Source organism: Leucoraja erinacea, chromosome 12 (genome assembly GCF_028641065.1).
Source record: "Leucoraja erinacea ecotype New England chromosome 12, Leri_hhj_1, whole genome shotgun sequence".
NCBI classification, from domain to species: Eukaryota; Metazoa; Chordata; class Chondrichthyes; order Rajiformes; family Rajidae; genus Leucoraja; species Leucoraja erinaceus.
Genome location: NC_073388.1, coordinates 3521142 through 3542126, shown reverse-complemented (window position 1 = coordinate 3542126; position 20985 = coordinate 3521142). Strand labels below are relative to the sequence as shown.

Sequence of the window (20985 nt, the reverse complement as noted above, 5' to 3'; positions counted from 1 at the left end):
CTGTAAATTGCCGCTTGTGTGTAGGATAGCGATAATGTGCGGGGATCGCTGGTCGGTGCAGACGTGTCGGGCCAAAGGGCCTGTTTCCATGCTGTATCTCCAAACTAAACTAAACTAAAAGTCTGAAGATGGGTCTCGACCCAAAACATCGCCTTTTCCTTCGCTCCGTAGATGCTGCCTCACCCGCTGAGTTTCTCCAGCCTTTTTATCTACCTTCGATTTTTCCAGCATCTGCACCTCCTTCTTAAACTAAAAGTCTGCATTGCAACTGCTACGGAAACTCAGCGGGTCAGGCGGTATCTCTGGGGAACATGGATGAATGAGGTCCCGACATTCAGAAGGCATTTGGGTAGGCACATGGATACAAAAGGATTAGATGGATACGGGTCAAAGGCCAGCAGGTGGGATCAGTGCAGATAGGGCATCTTGGTCAGCATGGACAAGTTGGGCCGAAGGGCCTGTTTCCATTGCTGTATGACTCCATAACCCTAAATGATGGTTAGGGATTATTTTTAATTGGCTTTGTAAAATCAGATCAAGGAATAGAGCGTTTTAAATGGTGGTTGCATCAACACAAGATGTTGCTTGTTCGTTATTACTTTGTAGGATGCTTCACGGTGGAATGCGCTGGACAAATATATCTTCACCATTCACAGTTTAATATTTAATACAATGTTTGCATTTATGAATGCAGAAAATGTGTTCATTGAAGCAGGCAGCAGAACTATTGATTTTTCTGAGGGTTTTATTAGGTTTCCAAATGGCTCACACTAACTGTAAGAATATACGACCCACTTACAGATCATTTCTAAATTACTCGAATCCTGTTCCTTTGATCGCAAGCCACTATTGTTACTCTTGGTGCTACGAGGAAGCTCAGGTTGTACCACTTCGTTGGGATCTGGGCTTGTCCCACTTAGGCGACTCTTTAGGCGACTGCCCAGGGACTAGTTTTAATGGAACTCACCTACAACACCTGGCGACAATCTACGAAAACACCTACGACAGCAAACATTGTCGCCACTGTCGCCGAAAGATTTTCAACATGTTGAAAATTTTGCGGCAGTCACCTGTAGTCACCCCAAAAAATCGCCCAGGTGGGACAGGCCACTTACACTTATTAAAGAAACTGAAACAGCCATTTGCCACCCAGCTGCACCAGATTCCTCCCGGTAACCATTTCCCACTGGCCTGACTGCAGATGTATTTCGAGGAGCTGCAGACAATAAACTGCAACTTACTACTCAGTACATGAACACTATTTTAGTAAATACCCAATAGTGCCAATAATTCAAAGGTAGACAGAAATGCTGGAGAAACTCAGCAGGTGCAGCAGAATCTATGGAGCGAAGGAAATAGGCTGCGTTTTGGGCCAAAATCAATAATTCACATCTGTGGCATAAACTTCAAAGGCAAAGACATCTATCTTAGTTTAGTTTAGTTTGGAGACGCAGCGTAGAAACAAGCCCTTCAGCCCGCTAAGCCCACGCCGACCAGCGATCGCCCAGACATTAATTCTATCTTACACACTAGGGGACAATTTACAGAAGCCAATTAACCTACAAACCTGCACGTCTTTGGAGTGTGGGAGGAAACCGGAGCACCTGGAGAAAACGCACGTGGTCACAAGGAGAACGTACAAACTCTGCCCGTTGTCAGGATCGAACCCGGGTGTCCGTCGCTGTAATCCAGCAACTCTACCGTTGCGCCACCGCGCCATTTTTTCAGAAATGTAATCAGTCAAATGTAAGTTGAAGAACACACAGTGCAGGAGTGACTCAGCCAGATCAGGCAGCATCTTTGGAGAACATGGATATGCAAGTTTCAGGTCGGAACCATTCTTCAGACTGCGGATGGGTCTCGATCCAAAATGTTGCCTATCTGTCCTCCAGAGATGCTGCCTGGCCCGCTGAGTTACTCCAGCACTTGTGTTGCACACAAGATTTCAGCATCTGCAGTTCCTTGAGTTTACAAATGTAAGTTGTACATCTGTTCAACAAAGGGCAAGAACTGTATTTAGAAAAGCAACTCAAATAGTTCAGTAGATATTCCGTAGATATTCACGATATGTTCTTTCTTGGATAGAACAAAAGGAACAAATCAGCCAACTGTGGGAGTCTTCTATCCATTTCCTCACCTAATTTGAGGCAGGACATTCTTGCTATTGAGTGAGTGCAGCATAGGTTCACAAGGTTAATCCCTGGGATGGCGGGACTGTCATATGCTGAGAGAATGTAGTGGCTGGGCTTGTACACTCTGGAGTTTAGAAGGATGAGAGGCTATCTTATTGAAACATATAAGATTATTAAGGGTTTAGACACGCTAGAGGCAGGAAACATGCTCCCGATGTTGGGGGTGTCCAGAACCAGGGGCCACAGTTTAAGGGATAAGCCAGTTAGAACGGAGACAAGGAAGCACTTTTTCACACAGAGTTGTGAGTCTGTGGAATTATCTGCCTCAGAGGGCGGTGGAGGCCAGTTCTCTGGTTCCTTTCAAGAGAGAGCTAGATAGGGCTCTTAAAGATAGCGGAGTCAGGGGATATGGGGAGAAGGCAGGAACGGGGTTCTGATTGGGGATGATCTGCCATGATCACATTGAATGGCGGTGCTGGCTCGAAGGGCCGAATGGCCTACTCCTGCACATATTGTCTATTGTCTAATTTAAGATATGTATGGAAAAAGTAGTATTTAATGAGATTGGAAACCTTGACTACTATTTCTATTGTACCACCTCTACTTAAGAAAGCTTAAGGAAATAAGAAAGAAAATGTACCACTTTTTCTAATGTTGGAATACTGCAAGATCCGTCGCTAATACTTCCTCCATCTCCATTCTCTTCTATAGCTTCCTCCTCCTCTTCCTCCTCTTCTTCCTCCCTTTGTTCACTTGGAACACCTAGGTAGAAAGATGGTGAATTAGGTTGGGAAGGCAAAGAGCGCATGAGTAGAACAAGAAGACAGTGAGACACGAGGAACTGCCCATGCTGGTTTACACACAGCAACCTCACAGAGTGCTGGAGTAACTCAGCGGGTCAGGCAGCATCTCTGGAGAACACGGTTGGGCAACGTTTCGGGTTGGGTCTAAACATAGAAACATAGAAATTAGGTGCAGGAGTAGGCCATTCGGCCCTTCGAGCCTGCACCGCCATTCAATATGATCATGGCTGATCATCCAACTCAGTATCCCGTACCTGCCTTCTCTCCATACCCCCTGATCCCCTTAGCCACAAGGGCCACATCTAACTCCCTCTTAAATATAGCCAATGAACTGGCCTCAACTACCCTCTGTGGCAGAGAGTTCCGGAGATTCACCACTCTCTGTGTGAAAAAAGTTCTTCTCATCTCGGTTTTAAAGGATTTCCCCCTTATCCTTAAGCTGTGACCCCTTGTCCTGGACTTCCCTAACATCGGGAACAATCTTCCTGCATCTAGCCTGTCCAACCCCTTAAGAATTTTGTAAGTTTCTATAAGATCCCCTCTCAATCTCCTAAATTCTAGAGAGTATAAACCAAGTCTATCCAGTCTTTCTTCATAAGACAGTCCTGACATCCCAGGAATCAGTCTGGTGAACCGTGAAGAAGGATACCGACCCAAAAAGTTGCATATCCGCGTTCTCCAGAGATGTTGCCTGACCCTCTGAGTTAGTCCAACACTCTGTGTCCTTTAATGGTAGAATAATATTGGGTTGGATACAAGAATATCAATGTTTCAAGTTGTATTAGCCTCATGGAGGATAATATGGAAAGCCAGTACAAAATCTATATGAATATGAAAACATGAAATGCTTGCAAGTATTTACGTAAGCACCTTCATCATCAAACGCTACCATTTAGAACCATTTGCCCCATAGATATGATAGTCAGAGATCAGGGGTTATGGGGAGAAGGCAGGAGAATGGGGTTCAGAGGGAGAGATAGATCAGCCATGATTGAATGGCGGAGTAGACTTGATGGGCCAAATGGCCTAGTTCTGCTTCAATTACATATGACCTTTTAGAAAGGCACATGGACAAGCAGGGAATGGAGGGATACAGATGAGATTAGTTTATCCTGGCATTGTTCACACGGATATTGTGGGTCGAAGGGCCTGTTCCTGTGCTGTAGTGTTCTGCGCTCTATGTTCACACTTTGCGGGAAAGCACCAGGAGGTTGTACCTTCAGACAAGCTGGCGTCATCGTTGATCTTGTCGTTGTGTTCGGAGTTTCCAGGAGACTTGGCGGATTCGGCCTTGACTTCAGAGAACGCAGGGGAGCTGGAAGTCGACAGACCGGCGAAGTCGGCTGGTCCACCGCGAGCGGGGGGCAGCTCGATGCCCAGCTGCCGGTACTTCCTTCGACGGTTTCCGATCCAGGTCTTTTGGGAAGAACAAGAGGCGGAAAAAAGTCACCTCTATAGGAGCACGGAAACCATTTTGTACGGCGAAAAGATTGCACAATGAGCAGAATTGCATTCACAACATCAAGAGAAGGGATATTCCTTTGTTTAAGAAGGGCCACAGAAGGCTGTGGAGGCCAAGTGAATGGATATTCTTAAGGCAGAGATAGATAGATTCTTGATTAGTACGTGGTTATGGAGAGAAGGCAGGAGAATGTGGTTAGAAGGGAGAGATAGATCAGCCAAGATTGTATGGCAGAGCAGTCTTGATGGGCCGAATGGCCTAATTCTGCTCCTGTCATTTAACCATAAGGGCATCAGAGAGAAATCTGGAAATGATAGGCCAGTGATCCTTACACCAGTGGTAGGGATATTATTTGAGAATATTCTTAGGGACAGGATTTGCACACATCTGGACAAATATATTAGAGGGGTGAAGATATGGTTGGTTGTCAGTCTTTTTTTGAGGAAATGTCATATCGTAGAGGGCATAGAATTGTTGAGAAGGGGCAAATTAAGGAGATTTGCAAATTTTTAAATTAAATCAAAAATCCACAAAGAGTGGTAGATGCCTGGAATGTGTGGCTGGGAGAGGTGATGGAGGCAGATACAATAATTCCCAAAAAGTCAAATCTGCAAGTCGAATTGGTAGTAAAGAAAGTAAACTCAATGCTAGCATTTATTTCAAGAGGGCTTGTGTACAAAAACAGGGATGTAATACTGAGGCTCTGTAAGGCTGCATTTGGAATATTGTGAGTAATTTTGGGCAGCATATCAGTGGAAGGCTGTGTGGTTCTGCTGGAGGTTTACAAGAATGATCCCAGGAATGAGTAGATTAACCTATGATGAGCGTTTGTCGGCACTGTGGCCTGTACTCGCTGGAGTTTACAAGAATGAGGGGGGGGGGGGGACCTCATTGAAACATGCAGAATAGTGAACGGCTTGGATAGAGTGGATGTGGAGAGGATGTTTCCACAAGTGGGAGAGTCTAGGACCAGAGGTCGTAGACTCCGAATTAAAGGACGTTCTTTTAGGAAGGAGATGAGGTGACACTTCTTTAGTCAGAGGGTGGTGAATCTGTGGAATTCTTTGCCACAGAAAGCTGCAGACGCCAAGTCAGTGGATATATTTAAGGCAGGGATAGATAGATTCTTGATTAATAATGGTGCCAGGGGATATGGGGAGAAGGCAGGACAATGGGGTTGGGAGAGATAGATCAGCCTTGATTGAATGGCAGAGTAGACTTGACGGGCTGAATGGCCTAATTCTTCTCCAATCACTTATGACCTTATAGCAACATTTAGCAGGAATTTAGACAGGCAGGGGATGGGGGAATATAGACCATGTGATGGGGTTAGGCTGAAATGGCATCATGGTTGGCATAGAGACGCTGGGCCAAAGGCTTGTTCCTGTGTTGTATTGTTCTATGTTCTAGGAAGCTACCTTCTGTTTTGGTGTTAATTATATTTCGAGGTTATTCGGTTTGGAACAAACTGTGCACTACTAATCTTCCTGCGGACATAGACAAAAACTGACAACGTATAAAAAAAGGTGGAAAGTGAAGGATTAGCATGTAAAATTCAGCAATGTAGATCCAACACATCAACAGGTTGCATCTAGCTGGAAAGCAGTCACACTGCTCAGTGCTCATTTAATGTTGAAGACGCATGATATCACCCTTGAATCCTTCAGCGGATTTATCAGTTCAATTTAGTTTAGTTTAGTTTAGTTTAGCGGAAACAGGCCATTCGGCCCACCGAGTCCGCGCCAACCAGCGATCCCCGCACTCTTCAAAATCTTTGATAGATTGAGGTTATACTTTCATGTTTCAAAAATGATTTAGCCGGAACTGTCCATTTTATATGGAGGCACAAAGAACTGCAGATGCAGACTTACAAACAAGTGCTGGAATAACATGCCAGAAGGGTCCTAACCCGAAACATCATCTATCTATGTTCTCCAGAGGTGTTGTCTGATCTGCTGAGTTTCTCCAGCACTTTGTGTTCCTTTTTTGCCGGAATAAATCAGTGGTTAAAGCAGCATCTCTAAAAGACATGGATGGGACTGAGTCTAAAGAAGGGTCTTGACCCTAAACGTCACCTATCCATGTCCTCCAAAGATGCGCTGCCTGATCCCCTGAGTTTTTCCAGTGCTTCGTGTTTTATTTTGTCCAATTTGTGTGCTTTTCCAAGCTTCGTGTTAAGCGCAACGCAACTGCGGAGCATCCTGGACAATCCATGACACACTGGTCAACCCGAGGAGCACCTTCAGCAACAGACTGGTTCCACCAAGATCCAGCACAGAGCACCACAGGAGATCCTGTACAACTCCTCCCCCTTCTGTCGTGGGGTAGACTGACTCCCCTCCACCCCCCCCACCCCCCTCCCAATCTTTGCACATCCCCAATCCTTTCCACTCGTCACTTTAGTTTCAAATATAACAAATATTATGGGAACATCATTGCCACTTGGACTGAAGGGACTTGAGACAGATGCCTGCGTATCATTGAGGAAAAATCTGAATGCTGGTCACAGTAGAATACAAACTAGGAGCAAGCAGCAGATGCAGAGACGGATCTGTGCTGAGCTACGCAAACACGCTGATGGGCAAGAGGAAGGAATCCGCAATGCTATTTAAAGCAAGAATGTTTAAATCATTCACTTTGGCAGGAGTGGGAGGGAAGGGAGAAGTCCGAGTTTCTCGGGTGGGCTGGAAGGATGTGACGCAGTAGAGAAGCCTCATCTCTCACTGAAAGCGGCTGAGTCACTGAAGTGTGCTGCAAAACCGTAGCAACCCTGAATACCTCGCACACACACACACACAAACATGAAGCCTCATTGTAAAGACATCTGTGGTTAAATCATTCACCAGTACTTCAGATTTATAGATAAACAAAAGCCAATATTATAACATTTAACAAGACTTCAACCTTTTGAAAGCAAGCATTACTCAATTCAAAGTATGTAGAGAGGAATTAAGGTGGCTAAGATCAAGCATATATTGGTTGGTAATTTACTGCGTACAGATTGAACAAGGTATTACAAACTGCCTTACTTATGTGTTTATTATGCTTACAGTACAAACTCTTGCACACACAAACATGAAGCATTGTTGTAAAGGCAGGGGGGTGGGGGGCGCCGACAACAAAGAGGGGCCATTGGGGACCACAGTGAACACTTTGTGATTTTGTCGCCACCCGAGACGTGGCGACTCCTTGCACACTTTGTGTGTGTGTTACGACAAAGAAAGAATTTCACTGTGGCATGTCACATGTGATAATAGTCAATCAATCAATCACCGGTTGAACTCTGATAATCAGGCATCAATCTACTCTCAATTCTGATGCTGTGGCATCACCTGTTAGTCCAGAATGTCAAGGTAGACAAAAAGTGCTGGAGAAACTCAGCGGGTGCAGCAGCATCTATGGAGCGAAGGAAATAGGCAACGTATCGGGCCAAAACCCTTCTTCAGACTGATGTGGGGGGGGGGGGGGGGAACGGGGAGAAGAAAGGAAAAGGGAAGAGGAGGAGCCCGAGGGCTGAGGGAGTGCTGAGAAGGGGAGGAGACAGCAAGGGCTACCGGAAATTGGTGAATTCAATGTTTATGCTGCTAGGGTGCAGACTGCCCAAGCGGAATACATCCTAGTCCAGAATGTCAATGTGGGCCAAGAGTGCAAGTGGGTGTGTGGCAGAACTGGGGTCCCATGGTGCATGGGGTGTGTGTGTGCCAAGCTAGGGGTCCAGGATGTATGGAGTGTGGGTGAGGCAGAGCCAGGGGCCCAGGGTGCATGCGGTGTGTGTGTGTGTCCTGAACTGAAGAATACAAGGGGAGTGTGCGTTCCGAGCTAGGATCCAGAGTGCATGTGGTGGCGTGTACCATATTGCCGATCCAGAATACAAGGAGAGTGTGTGTGCCAAATCGGTGGTTCTTGGTGTGGCTGGAGCCGTTTGTGGTCCAAACTACCAGGGGTCAGGAATGTGGGCTGCTCTGTGGCCAGAGCCAGGGTCCAGAGTGCAATATTGTTCCCTGTTAACTCGCCGTGTTCAATGAATACACCGTGAAAAGATTAATACATTACTGTGTCGTTTGGAAAAACAATGACATCAAATAGGTGTAAGAAGGAACTGCAGATGCTGGTTTAAATCGAAGGTAGACACAAAATGCTGGAGTAACTCAGCGGGTGAGGCAGCATTTCTGGATAGAAGGAATGGGCGACGTTTCGGGTTGAGACCCTTCTTCACTCGACCCGAAACGTCTTCAATATAAAAATAGGCTTGGCAATTAACACGTTATATCCAATAGTCAAAAAAATCTGATGAGTCTCCACCACCAGATCCTAAGGGGCCTGTCCCACTGTACGAGGTAATTCAAGAGTTTTCCTGAGTTTCCCCTGATTCGAACTCGGAGAATTACAGTAATAGCCGCTCGTAGGTACTCGGAGCTCTCGTGGACACTCTCCGCACTGTTGAAAAAACTTCACGAGCTTACAGCGTTTCACGAGTACCTGCCGTTAGCGCTACAAGCCGCTACGTGACATCCACGAGCTCCGACGTACCCGCTACGTACATTACACGAGCTCAAATCAGGGGAAAACTCGGGAGAACTCTTGAATTATGTCGTACAGTGGGACAGGCCCTTAAGGTTGCTGAAATATCAGAGTCTCACTGGGTTGTCTTTTGAGTATTTCCCCGTCTTTAAACAGCTTCGGAGCAGATCGGTTTCTGTACACTGTATTCAGTGATTTCAAAACGAAATCAACTCACAATAAGCTTGGAATTCTAAGCACGAGTCGACATGACAAATGTAAGATCAACAGTATGAGAAATACGAGGAGAAATGGAACATGTACCACTCCCTGTGGGCGCGCCCCACCACTGAATAAAATCACGCTTAATCCGTCTCTATGTCCCACCCAGTCCTGATAATCCCAGATTCCCATAGTCCATACATCTCCCACTGCTTTGAACATTTTCAAAGATTCAGCCACTGCAGTTTTCTGCGGAAGAGGATTCCAAAGATCGATGGTCCTGAGAGAACAATTCCCTTTGATTTCAATCAGATTGACGTCTCCTCTATATATCCACGCCATTATATTCCGTTCTTATTTCGTGCATGCTGTCTTTCACATGGCAACTTATTGAATTACTTTTTTAAATCCAAAAAGATCACCTCAACGAGTTCGTCTTTGCCCACTCTGCACAGAACTGCACTAAATTTGTCATTCACAATTTCCCTTTCATGTTGCCTCTGCGCCACAGTATTTTTTTTAATATCCTGCTACCATTTCCCTTAATAAAAGCTTAGCTAGAAAGCGAGAGAAAGAGAAAGACGGCAGTGGAGACTGACCTTAAATTGAAGTTGCGACATTAAACTGATATATTGGTTTTTGTCTGTGGTCGAGAATCGGAACACAATCACTGCACAAGGAGTGCAAGGGACATGTTGGTCGGTGTGGGCAGGTTGGGCCTGTTTTCATGCTGTGACTCTATGACTCTAAGTGCTGGTAAATGAGATTTGCATAGATGGGTACTTGATGGGTCAGAATGGACATGGTGGGATGGAGGGCCCGTCACCGTGCAGTGTGACTCTATCATTCCATCCCTTTGTGGAGGTCTGTCGGCCTCTGCAGATATATGCAGACTCACAAGTAGATGACCCTATGGAGAGGACAGTCATACTCATTTTGAGTGGCCGCCGATGACAATAGACAATAGGTGCAGGAGTAGGCCATTCGGCCCTTCAAGCCAACAACGCCATTCAATGTGATCATGGCTGATCAACCACAGTCTGTACCCCGTACAATAGAAATAGTAGTCAAGGTTTCCAATCTCATTAAATACTACTTTTTCCATACATATCTTAAATTAGGCAATAGACAATAGGTGCAGGAGTAGGCCATTCGGCCCTTCGAGCCAGCACCGCCATTCAATGTGATCATGGCAGATCATCCCCAATCAGTACCCCGTTCCTGCCTTCTCCCCATATCCCCTGACTACGCTATCTTTAAGAGCCCTATCTTGCTCTCTCTTGAAAGCATCCAGAGAACCGGCCTCCTTAGGCAGAGATAGATGATGATGATGATGATGGAGGTTCGGGGGAGCATACACGTTTCTGCTGGAAATGAGGAACAAGGTCTGGACAATGACAAACACGATCTAATTGAGATAGTAAACTTTGTGGACACACAATGCTGGAGAAACTCAGCGGGTCAGGCAGCATCTCTGGAGAGAAGGAATGGTTGACGTTTCGAGACCCTGCTTCAGTCAACCTTTAGTAGTGTGGGATGAGATGAAGGATTAAAACAATGACAAAATCTCTCATCGTGTTGCATTCCTCTATCGAAACATCCTCTTTTGCTTCTCATCTTCCTCATTTAACATTCAGTCAATTAATTTGAGGACAGTGCAATCATAGCACATTTTAGACTTGATTGGAATAGCGTTAAACACACTCCATTCAATAATGGCAGCACCACAAATACTCAGGGGGAAAGCATGCAAAGAATTTTCATCTAATTTTCAGATCAAATGTATTTATATCAGACCTTCCACCATCCCACTCACACGCCCACTCACTCTGCACAGGCTAACATTTTGAACAGATATAGGTACATGACTTGGTTCTCATATCAAGATAAACCATCAGTGTGATTAAGATGCTGCCAGACATTGACTTTGGGGACTCAAGTCACGAATACATGACTATTTTTGGTGCAGATTACATGCTGGGGTCAGGTTATGATTAAAAGAGTAGCTGATAATGCTTTTCTCTATTTTAAGAAACACAAAAAAAAAAGGCACACTTGCATTTGGCCTTCTGCAAGCCGAGATTGATTTCATCAACATTACTTAACCTTGCCCAAGATAAATCCCACTGATGGTAAGAATAATTGCAAACCCGCCAGAGTGACATTCTTACCTTGACAATCTCACAGTCCACATTTGACTCCATTGCGACTGCTTCTATTTTCTCTCTGCATATTGACCCCAGGCTGGTCATACCCACATCCCAATATTTTTTCAGAACAGCCACATCACTCTCACTAAACTGTGTGCGATCCTGCAGCTTAAATAAAAAGAGAAAACTTTGTGTGGGCAAAACAAAAATATAAATTATGCATTGAATTCCTGTTGTAAAATGTTTCAAAAAAAGCTAACTGTTCCAATCTATGGAGGCTCAGCCAGTATTTGTGCACCCCACTGGCTTTCCTCAGCCACTTTTACACTGACTGTCTCAACTTGGTACTTATAGTGCCCTCCATAACGTTTGGGAAAGAGACCCAACTTTTAATTTATTTGCCTCTGTACTTCACAATTTGAGATTTGCAATAGAAAAAAAAAAAATCACATTTGGTTAAAGTGTACATTGTCAGATAAAGGATATATTTATACATTTTGGTTTCACCATGTAGATATTACATCAGAGTTTATACATGGTCCCCCCATTTCAGGGCACCATAATGTTTGAAACACAGCAAATGTCATGTAAATGAAAGTAGTCATGTTTAGTATTTTGTTGCATATCCTTTGCATGCAATGACTAATGACTGCTTGAAGTCTGCGATTCATGGACATCACCAGTTGCTGGGTGTGTTCTCTGGTGATGCTCTGCCAGGCCTGTATTGCAGCCATCTTTAGCTTAAGCTTGTTTTGGAGGCTAATCCCCTTCAGTTTTCTCTTCAGCATATAAAAGGCATGCTCAATTGGATTCAGATCGGGTGATTAACTTGGCCACTCAAGAGTTGACCATTTTTTAGATTTGAAAAACTCCTTTGTTGCTTTTGCAGTATGTTTGGGATCATTGGATTGCTGTAGAATTAACTGCTGGCCAATGAGTTTTGAAGCATTTGTTTGAACTGGAGCAGATAGGATTTGGCTATAAACTTCAGAATTCATTATGCTACCACCATCAGCAGCCATATCATCAATGAAGATAAGTGAGGCAGTTCCTTCAGCAGCCATACATGCCCAGGCCATAACACCCCCACCACCGTGTTTCACAGATGAGGTGGTGTGCTTTGGATCTTGGGCAGTTCCTTCTCTCCTCCATACTTTGCTCTTGCCATCACTCTAATATGTTAATCTTCGTCTCATCTGTCCACAAGACCTTTTTCCAGAGCTGTGGTTGCTCTTTTAGGTACTTCTTGGCAAACTGTGACCTGGCCATCCTATTTGTGTGACTAACCAGTGGTTTGCATCTTGCAGTGTAGCCTCTATAATTATGTTCATGAAGTCTTCTGCGGACAGTGGTCGTTGACAAATCCACACCTGACTCCTGAAGAGTGTTTCTGATTTGTCGGACAGGCGTTTGCGGATTTATCTTTATTATAGAGAGAATTGCTCTGTCATCAGCTGTGGGGGTCTTCCTTGGCCTGCCAGTCCCTTTGCGATCAGTAAGCTCACCAGTGCTCTTTCTTCTTAATGATGTTCCAAACAGTTGATTTTGGTAAGCCTGAGGTTTGGCTGATGTCTCTAACAGTTTTATTCTTGTTTCTCAGTCTCATAATGACTTCTTGGACTTTCACTGACACAACTTTGGTCCTCATGTTGATAAACACCAATAAAAGTTTCCAAAGGTGATGGAAAGACTGGAGGAAAGACTAGGTACGGAGAACTCTCTTATACCTGCATTAAGGAGGCAATTAAACATACCTGAGCAACTACAAACACCTGTGAAGCCATGTGTCCCAAACATTATGGTGCCCTGAAATGAGGGGACTATGTATAAACACAGCTGTAATTTCTACACGGTGAGACCAAAATGTATAAAAATGGCCTTTAATAAAATCTGACAATGTGCACTTTAACCACATATGAATTTTTTCTATTACAAATCTCAAATTTTGGAGAACAGAGGAAAATAAATAAATGATGGGCCTTTGTCCCAAGAATTATGGAGGGCACTGTAGTTTAGTTTTGTGTTGAAATTATTACTGTCACGTGTACCGAGGTACAGTGAAAAGCTTTTTGTTGTGTGTTATCCAGTCAAAGAAAAGACTGCATGATTACAATCAAGTAATCGACAGTGTACAGATCATGGATAATAGGTACGACATTTAGTGCAAGATGAAATCCGATTAAAGATAGTTCAGAGTCTGCAATGAGGTCGACGGGAGGTCAGGACCGCTCTCTAGTTGGCAAGAGGACCGTTCAGTTGCCTGATAACAGCCGGAAAGAAACTGTCCCTGCAACTGGAGGCAAGTGCTTTCAAATCTCTGTACCTCTTGCCTGATGGGAGAGAGTAGAGGAGGGAGTGACCAGGGTGAGACTGGCCCTTGATTATGCTGCTGGCTTTACACTACCTCTCACATGCTACCCCATAACATTTAGTTTCATTTATTGTCACGTGTACAATGAAAATGTTTATTGCGTGCGAACCAGTCAGCAGAAAGTCTACACGTGATTACACATCTAAGGTTGATTTGTGCATAGGTATTATTCCCCAATTTTAAATTGCTCGACACATAGCTCAGAATGTTATCAAACTGTGAGAAAACAATGAAAATATTTTTATACTCTCTAGGGATTTTAAATTTCCATTGAGAAACGTCACGCACCTTGAAGCTTGTCTAATTACCATTCAAACTATCAATACAATGTTTTTTAACTATTGTAAAATATCAGCTGGTTTTAAGCTTATAACATGAGGAATGCGCATTTAAATTTGGTTTCTGGAGTTAAATGTTCTACCTGTATCCTGCAAGCCTATCCATGTTCTCCAGAGATGCTGCCTGACCCTCTGAGTTATTCCAGCACACTGTAGCTTCAAAATAAAAGTGCGTTTGGTTATTAATAATGCTGGGGTTATGTCCGCTATGTCCTCTTGCATTGAGACTGTGGCCACTTGTTCTAGACACCCAAGCCAGGAGACATCGTCATCCTTATATCAATCCTGTCAAACTTCCACCATCATACGTTCATCTATCCTTCAGTAGGGAGATCAAATCTGTGCACAATTTTCCAGATGTGGTCTCACCAGACGTAAAATCTCTCTCTCTCTCTCTCTAGCCTTGTACTCGAATCTTTGTGCAATAAAAACCAGCGCATGGCACATTATCCTAAAAGGTATAAAGTCGTAGAGAATCATGAGGTCATACAGCACGGAAGCAGGTCTTCCGGCCTAACTTGCCCATGCCGACCAAGATGCCCACCTATACTAGTCCCACCTGCTCACATTTTGCCAATACCCCTCTAAAACATTCCTGTGCAAGTATATCTGTTCAAATGTTTTTTAAATATTGTTAAGGCCCCCCCCCCCCACCACATTCTTAGTCACGTGTGTGACCAAACATGTAGAATGCATCTCTTCCAGCTAGATGCAGGAAGATTGTTCCCGATGTTGGGGAAATCCAGAACAAGGGGTCACAGTTTAAGGATAAGGGGGGAAATCTTTTAGGGCCGAGATGAGAAAAACATTTTTCACACAGAGAGTGGTGAATCTGTGGAATTCCCCGTCACAGAAGGCCAGTTCATTGGCCATATTTAAGAGGGAGTTAGATGTGGCCCTTGTGGCTAAAGGGATCAGGGGGTATGGAGAGAAGGCAGGTACAGGATACTGAGTTGGATGATCAGCCATGATCATATTGAATGGCGGTGCAGGCTCGAAGGGCCGAATGGCCTACACCTGCACCTATTTTCTATGTTTCTATGTTTCTAATTCTAAAAGTATTACAGGTACATTGTTTTGTCTTGTACGTATGATTCATATATTTTTTTCGATGTTTACCAAGTGAAATATTTATGTTATGCTGACTGTGTTTATTTTGGGTCAGAGGTCAAACATGACTGGTCACGCGTGTGACCTCACACGGATGCAATTTTTTTTGATAACCCAGTTTTATCTTACAAACTCTTGCCAATTTAAAAAAAGCTAGAGTGCTCATATCTTTGGCAGACATGCATTATAGTTCTGTCGGTGGGAAAGTAGCAATGAATAAGATTAATCTCTTGCAATAATTTTTTAATGGATTACTTTATGTGAAGGCGTCTGGTCACGTGTGTGAATCTTCGGTTCCCTTTCCGAAGAATACGCCCTTAAAGTACCTGCCGAAACGACCTCCTCTGGCAACTCGTTCCATATATCCAGCGCCCTCTTTGTGAAAAAGTTACCCCTCAGGTTTCTGTGAACTTTTTCTCCTTTCATATTAAACCTATGTCATCTGGTTCTTGATTCTTGTACTCTGGGAAAGAGACTGAGCATTTATCCTATTGGGTACAATTGCGGGTCATCTTTCGGCGATTTGTGTACAAGATCCCTTCAAATACCAACACCTTTCAATCTCGCAACATTTAAAAAAATATTCAATTTTCTCCTTTTTCTATTATAGTAAATGACCTCATCTTTTTCCACATTCTATTCCATACGAGTCCTGGCCCTTTCATTCTGTGTCTCTTTGCAGCCTCATCACAGCACACGTTGTCACCTAATCTGTGTAAGAAAGAACTGCAGATGCTGGAACAAACCGAAGGTAAACACAAAATGCTGGAGTAACTCAGCGGGTGAGGCAGCATCGCTGGAGTGAAGGAATGGGCGACGTTTCGGGTCGAGAACATCTGAAGAAAGGTCTCGACCCGAAACGTGGCCCATTCCTTCTCTCCAGAGATGCTGCCTCACCCGCTGAGTTACTCCAGCTTTTTGTCACCTAATCTCGTATCATCAGCAGACCTGGTGGGGGTCAAGGAAAGAGCGTTCACGTCACGGCCCTGTCTCCACCAATCTTTTCCACCACCACGTACAAGAAGCACAAGAAGGGACAAGACAGACACCATTGTGTGCAGATGCCGAGAGGTGTGTTCAGCTCTGGCTGAACAACGTCCAATCTTGTGTGTGGACTCGATAAGAAGAAGCAGAACTGGATATGTTACACTCACACCAGTCACACTTTTCCAAACTGAAAATTACCTTTGCCCTGCACTCCGTTTTCTGCCAGTTAACTAATCTTCAATCATTTTTTTCCCTGCAGCGTGAATACCACTAACAAACCTAACCCAGCCCCTTCACATTGATGCAGTGATCAAGGAAGCACTCGGCAGATTTACGCTTTCAGGTGTCTGAGAAGATTTGCCATGCCCAGGAGGATTTCCCCCAAGTATTCTGGTGGGGTGCATCTTAGCCCTGATCTGGCAACGGCTCTGCCCTTGACTGCCTGTACCCACAAATAGCGGTGAGCAGAGTGCAGTCCACCACCTGCTCCTCACGTCCTTCCATACAGTCCTTCTTTATGGACACAAAATGCTGGAGTAACTCAGCGGGACAGGCAGCATCTCAGATGCTGCCTGTCCCACTGAGTTACTCCACCATTTTGAGTCCATCTTCGATGTAAACCAGCATCTGCAGTTCCTTCCTGCATAGTCCATCTTTATAGTGTGTGACTTCAGGAAGGTGTGGAGTATAATCAAGAATGCCTGCCACCCTGGCCATTCTCTTTTCTCTCCTCTACTTTCTTGGAGAATATTTGGGATGTTCAAAGTCGGACATTCACACTCAAGAACAGCTTCTTCCTCATTGCTATCAGACTTCTGAACAAATCCCTTATTTTACACCCCAGCGGTATGAACATTGACTTATCTAATTTTAGATAGCACTTGCTTTCTCCCTTCATCCCCTCCCCCTCCCCAGTTCTCCCACAGTCCTACATTCTCCACCTACTTACTTCCTTTCTTTCCCTCCCCACCCCCCAGACATCAGTCTGAAGAAGGGTCTCGACCTAAAACGTTGCCTATTCCTTCTCTCTATAGATACTGCCTCACCCGCTGAGTTTTTCCAGCATTTTTTGTCTACCTTCACTTAGTTTACGTCCGCTTTCCGGAGATGCTGCTTCATACTCTAAACTCAACCTCATTCAGTTATTCGAGAGTCGAGAGAGTTGCATTGCCACATGCACCAGGACGCAACAATGGAATTCTTACTTGCTGCAGCTTTTCACGGACATTAAGCCAACAACACAGCAAATATACAAAACAAATATACTAAATGCAGTAATTCAATGAATTATACTGGGTAACCAGACTATTATAGTGCAAGCTGAAGCATGTGTTCAGCCTTCTCCAAAGTCCATAGTAAATTGGTACTGGGGTAGAGTTGTGATCAAAGTTGTGCAGAGCAATTCCAGAACTGGATGGTAGATTAAAATGCCGCATTCATAATGCCTCAGCCCGGCTTTTAACAAGTACCAAGTATCACCCCAGTATTATACGCCCTTCATTGGATCTGTGGGAGATCCAGGATAGACTATAAAGTCCTCCATCTTGTCTATAAAGCCCTGAATGGCTTAGGAGCAGCGTATTTTACAGTGTCCCTCCTTCCCGATGCCCCTACTCCAGCGCTCAGGTCTTCTGACGCCGGCTTGTTAGCCTCTCAATGCCGCAGCAATATTGGTGAAGCAGCCTTTTTCAATGACGCCCCCAAGCTGTGGATTATCCGAGCCAGGGCTACGAGAGACGCACACTTTGTTGACACTTTTAAATGGCAGCTAAAAACCCATCTTTTTAATCAAGCTTTTTACTCTGTATTTGACCTCAGTGTTTTTGTTTTTTGTCCTTTTACATTCTCAATATTATATTTTAAATATGTATATAAATCAATGCTTTTTATGCTATTAACTGCGTATGTCCTCACTGTTTTAAATTGTATTTTTGTTTAGACGTGCTTTTGTGGAAAGCACTTCTGAGTTGCATTCAATTGTATGAAAAGTGCTATAGAAATATGTATTATTATTATTATTATTATTATGATTAAAAGAAGCTGTTCTTGAAACTGGAGGTAACAGCTCGCAGGCTCCTGTAGCTAAAAGGTGTGAGGGGCCAAGTTTAATGGGGAGGTGCAGGGCAAGTTCTTGTTTTCTGCTGCCGGAGGTGGTGGTAGATATGTCAGCAGCATTCAAAACATTTTTGGAAATGGAGGGGTGAGGGTTTGGAGCAGGTAGATAAGTGATGGTTGGCACAAAGTGCCACCAGTGCCAGACTAACTCAGCAGGTCAGGCAGCATCTCTGGAGAAAAGAAATAGGTGACGTTTCTGCTTGGAACCCTTCTTCAGCCTGAAGACAGATAAATGATGGCATCGTGTTCAGTGCAGACATTGTGGGCCAGAGGCTATACTGTTTTATGTTCTATCAAGTGAGCAATGGTGTTTAGATATACTTTAAGGTTTATTGTTTTTAAAGTCCAAGGAAGGGGAACTCCAGGGGCTGAAGACTCAGCGCAGCACTCACCCGTCCAGTAACTAACACCAGGAGACAAAATATTTACGAATCGGGCCAACAATGGATCCAAGCTGCCAAGAATATCAAACGCACTGTTTGCAATTGTGAGACACTTCATAACAACAGGAAGAAGCTTGTTTAAATCTGTCACATGGCAGCATACATTCGGGCAAAATTCAATCTAGTTTAGTTTAAATTGCAGATACAGCGCAGAAACAGGCCATTTCGGCCCACTGGGTCCACGCCGACCAGCGATCCCCACACATTAACACCATCCTACACCCACTAGGGACATTGTTTTTTTACATTTACCAAGCCAATTAACCTACAAACCTGGATGTCTTTGGAGTGGGGGAGGAAACCGAAGATCTTGGAGAAAACCCACGCAGGTCACGGGGAGAACGTACAAACTCCGTACAGACAGCGCCCGTAGTCGGGATGGAACCCGGGTCTCCGGCATTGCATTCGCTGTCAGGCAGCAACTCTACCGCTGCGCCACCGTGCTGCCCTTTATAAATATCCATGGTACAGAATCTAAGATTACAACTTTCAATGACCTTGATTAAGGGACATCAGATCCAGCAAAAGACATAACCTCCACACGCAAGGTAACTTGAGCTTGAATGATACAAACTAAACATTGCTTCCACTCATCCGAGACAAGGAGAATTTTGTTGATACAACTTTTTTACCCACTTCCCTCTTTCATTGATAATAGAAGATCACATTGATTGTGACATAAGTAATCTATTCCAAGAGAAACGTCTGCTAAAAGAAGCACAGCCAAGTATCATTGACTTTATATCCTGATTTGTAAAGAAAACACACCAACAGATCATGTGGTTGTGAGTCACCTTACTCACCCTGCAATGGAAACCCATGGTCTTGCTTCCTGCAGCAGAGTCTCCCTCATGAATGAATCACAAAACTGAATGTTATAGGACATAACTGGAAAACCATTTCAGGTTTCTGTCTTCTGTTGTGGTCAGTACTTCTTGCAATCAGTCTCAGTACACCATATGGTAATTTTTACACATTTAGACAATAAGCAACAGAAAATAGGTGCATGAGTAGGCCATTTGGCCCTTCGAGCCAGCACTGCCATTAAATGTGATCATGGCTGGTCATCCCCAATCAGTACCCCGTTCCTGCCTTCTCCCCATATCCCCTGACCGCTATTTTTAAGATCCTTATCTAGCTCTCTCTTGAAAGCATCCAGAGAGCCCGCCTCTGCCACCCTCTGAGGAAGAGAATTCCACATTCGCCACTCTCTGTGAGAAAAAGTGTTTCCTCGTCTCTGTTCTAAATGGCTTACCCCTTATTCTTAAACTGTGGGCCCTGGTTCTGGACTCCCCCAACATCGGGAACATGTTTCCTGCCTCCAGCGTGTCCAAACCCTTAACAATCTTATATGTTTCAATAAGATTCCCTCTCATCCTTCTAAACTCCAGAGTGTACAAGCCCAGCTGCTCCATTCTCTCAGCATGTGACAGTCCCGCCATCCAGGGAATTAACCTTGTAAACCTTAAGAGCCCTATCCAGCTCTCTCTTGAAAGTATCTAGAGACCGGCCTCCACCACCCTCTGAGGCAGAGAATTCCACAGACTCACAACTCTCTGTGAGAAAAATGTCTTCTTCTAGCCTCATGATTAAAGTGCGGTAATTCTCCGGTTACACGTGCTCTTTTTCCCCCAATCGGTAGCGCACACTCTGATTCGATGTGACTTCCTTTCACTAACCTTTTCCAGGTTTCTCTCAAATAGAATGAACTGATTTCAAAGACAGTTACAGCATCCATTTTATGGCCTTTATAGCCTCTGTAAATGCTAATGACAACATAAAACTGTGAATCTCAGCTATGTTGAGATTGAGAACCTCGTCACCGGGTGCCAAGAAAACAACCTTTCCCTCAATGTCAGCAAGACAAAGAGGATTGTGATCGACTTCAGGAAGTTGAGCAGTACACTGATAGCGCCAAAGCAGAGATAGTTGAAAGCTTCAAATTCTTAAGTGTAAATATCACCAGCAACTTGTCCTGGACTAGCCAGATCGAAGCAACATCCACGAAAGCTTACCAGTGCCTCTATTTCCTGAGAAGGCTTAGGAACTTTGGCATGTCCCAATAACTCTCACCAACTTCTACAGATGCACCATAGAAACCGGGGCACCCAGAGGAAATCCATGTGGTCACATGGTGGGGGAGGGGGGGCTGTGGAGGAGGGTGTGTGTGGGGGAGGGGGAACCTTAAAAACCTTCATAACTTTTGTACTATTTCACCGATCTGAACAAAACTTTATTTGACTTGCATCAGAGGAGAATGGTGAGTAAGGTGGCGAAAAATCGTGGCGCTATGGGGATCGGTTTTTTGCGCAAATTTAATTACAATGCAGACAGGAAGTGGTCAAAATGAGA

General features: G+C 44.3%; 1 protein-coding gene across 13 annotated transcripts in view; it reads right to left on the bottom strand.

The window, feature by feature from the left end:
- Positions 1-20985, bottom strand: part of hdx (highly divergent homeobox) — an 86964-nt gene that overhangs the window by 11191 nt on the left and 54788 nt on the right. For 10 of the 13 annotated variants that reach the window (XM_055643480.1, XM_055643482.1, XM_055643483.1 and 7 more), the window contains 3 exons: positions 11291-11437; positions 4153-4351; positions 2773-2894 (listed from right to left, as the gene is read on the bottom strand). In XM_055643480.1, the coding sequence (XP_055499455.1) occupies positions 2773-2894; positions 4153-4351; positions 11291-11437 (468 nt within the window). The remainder of the gene's footprint in view (positions 1-2772; positions 2895-4152; positions 4352-11290; positions 11438-20985) is intronic. The other 3 variants (XM_055643484.1, XM_055643486.1, XM_055643487.1) reach the window with 2 other exon arrangements.